The following is a 2,743-nucleotide window of genomic DNA, read 5'->3' on the forward strand; positions in this document are numbered from 1 at the left end:
ATATATATATATATATATATACTTTACTATTCTAAACAGAATTTTAATGAATAAAGTAGAAAAATATTTATTAATTAAAAAACCCACTTATTATTATTTTCGCAAATTGAAACATGTATATTTGATTTTAGAAGAGCCACACAGTATTATGGGTGTGTAGGGTATAGAAAAAGTGATCTCATAGTCACGGTTGCTGTAACCGCTCTCATTCTCCGCTAGACAACGGTGCCACCAAACATTAGCTAACTCCTAAACAACACATACACAAACATGCTATGCTATCAAATACTAAATATGGTAAAATAAAACTTCTTAGTTTTTTTTATTATTGTTCTTCAAATTTTTGTGGTGCTTCTTATCAGTGACATTCTTCTATTCGGTGATAATCTCTCATATCTGTGATGGTTAAAATTAAAATATTTTGTTGTGGTTGATGAAGATGAACAGCATACACGAGCACAAATTCACAATTACAATGGCAAATTGAAAAACTCTTTCACTCAGCAGGCGTAAAAATCGGCGAGTTCATCCAGCGACTCAGGTTGAGGATCGGCGTTGTGGAGCATCCAGAGCAAGTGTTCAAACAGAACAACCTCGCACGCCACGTTGATGCTGTCTTCCTCCTCCTCCGAGCTGCTGTCGCGGGACCTGTCCACCAGCTCCCGGAACAGCGGGTGTCCGATAACCTCCGCGCTCACCAGGTACTGCCGCCGTGTCTTCCCGACGTATACGGGGCGGAGCGACGAGGAGTCACCGTCGCTGGCTACGGAAGTGATGGTGGCTTGGCTCTGTTTGCTGCTGAAGGAGTTCCATTTCTTGAGCACTGACTTCAGCTTCGTTAGTTTTCCTCCTTTCGACATGGTTGAGGTTGGAGCTTCGAGAATGACGTTGTTGTTGTTGTTATGGTTTGACTTGTGAGAATGGGTTTGTGAGAACGTGAAGAGGCGTTGCGTTCCTTGGTATTAAAAGGGAGGGAGAAGGGTGAAATAGTCATAACATAACTGGTGTAATTTAGAATTGGGAATTCGAAAGTGGCCAACATGAAAGCTTGGCCTTTGGACTTTGGAGTTTGGTTGGTGTGAATTCTGGATGTTGTTGTTCAAATATTGTTGATGCATTCTTTTATCTCTTTTAGGTGTATATTTGGCTCCTTCTTTTTCTTTTATAAGTTTAAGACTTAATTAGGTTTTAATTATTTTATAAATTTCAATTTTTTTAATCGACTTTATATTAGAAAAGTATTATTAGGTAAACTATTCAATTTTTTTTTTTAATTTTGTATAATTATATGTTAATAAAATTATGTAGTTATTATTTTTATTTTTTATTTTTTTTAAATAAAATCATGTTAGATGTCAGGGTAAATTTTTGACATTTAAGTTATGTTATCATATCAAAGTTTATTAATCATTTATTACACATGAAAATTTATTAAAAACAAATTATGAAAAAGGACTACACTAAACCATAATAAAAGTTACATTTTATGAAACATAGGCAAAATATTATAAAAAAAACATAAATAAATACATAAAGGTAAAATATTAAACAAATTATATTATTCTATATGAATGAAGGTAAATTAGTTAATTTCTAAACACAATGACTTTCTTAACAAAAAAAATATGAGAAACTTTGAACTTCTTATATGGTTACATAAATATCCTCCATAAACTCAATATAAATAAAAGTTTGCATTTAGGTCCCCGTAAACTTAACATAAATAAAAGTGAAAATTTCTAAAAAAAGTTGAAAAACTACTCATATTTCACTCTGACTTCCTTTACAAATAGTGACCGACCCAAAAAGCTAAATTAGGACAATCACTAGTTGCACCATTAGTATTCACCTTTAACCAATTAGCAGATGGAACTTGATTTATGACATCCATAAATGAAGCCACCCGACCCTCCTTTGTTTGAATATTGGAAAATTTCAACACCAAAAAATCAGAGATAATATTACTCATATGCTTCTTAGATTTATTCTGAGTGATACACATTAACTTCTTAATTTGAAAAATAACTCAAGAAAACGCAATTGGTGTAAGGCCCACATATATTCTACCCCTTTTATTTTAAGGGTTGCCCCAATCTATTGGGCCTAAGGGCTGGCCAAAAAAAGGAATTCAAACCTAATCTGCCCTAACCCACTCAATCTATCTCATTTCAGAAAAACAGAACTCCCTACTCCTTTCTTGAGCAGCTGCGAACCTCTGCTAGGGTTTTGCTTCCACTTTTACATTGAGCTAGAAGGACTCCGTTGTTCCACGTAATTTAACCTCCCAATTGTTTTTCCCCTATTCTAGCTCTGTTGTCTTGGTTTCAACTGAAGTTTCCTTTATTGATCCAGTTTCCCCTTTGTTCCACTAATCTCCAGTTCACTGAGCTAACCTCGAAGTTGTTGTGCTCGATAGTTTTGGTTTAGAAGTCTTGTGCTAGCTTATTTTCAGGTAAGGGAACCTAGAGTCTTTAGTACTTTCCATAGATTTACCCATTTCTAGTCGTGTATCATGTTTTGTATGGATTATATGCTGTTGTGAATATGTGAAATGCCTGGTTGTGTTGTGTGGATATGTATGCATGGATGTTGTAGGGAAAACAGTGGTGAGACCTGATGTTTTCGCCCAAGCGAGCCTGTCTCGCCTATGCGAGACTTGCAGGAACATGCTAGGTTCGTGCTCGAGCTCTCGCTCAGGCAAAGAGCTCTCGTTTTGAGCGGGGTGACATCTCGCCCAAGGGAG

The 2,743-nt window shown here is 35.8% G+C and overlaps 1 protein-coding gene across 1 annotated transcript; it reads right to left on the bottom strand.

Annotated features, from left to right (window-relative positions):
• Positions 1-380: 380 nt before the first annotated feature.
• On the bottom strand, positions 381-950 carry LOC114164551 (auxin-responsive protein SAUR76-like). Its single transcript, XM_028049268.2, has one exon. It carries the CDS (start codon positions 858-860, stop codon positions 501-503), a length of 360 nt encoding a protein of 119 aa, XP_027905069.1. The 5' UTR covers positions 861-950; the 3' UTR covers positions 381-500.
• Between the last annotated feature and the right edge of the window lie 1,793 nt (positions 951-2,743).

Source organism: Vigna unguiculata, chromosome 9 (genome assembly GCF_037176805.1).
Source record: "Vigna unguiculata cultivar grain cowpea cultivar isolate G323 ecotype 2 chromosome 9, ASM3717680v1, whole genome shotgun sequence".
Lineage (NCBI taxonomy): Eukaryota > Viridiplantae > Streptophyta > Magnoliopsida > Fabales > Fabaceae > Vigna > Vigna unguiculata.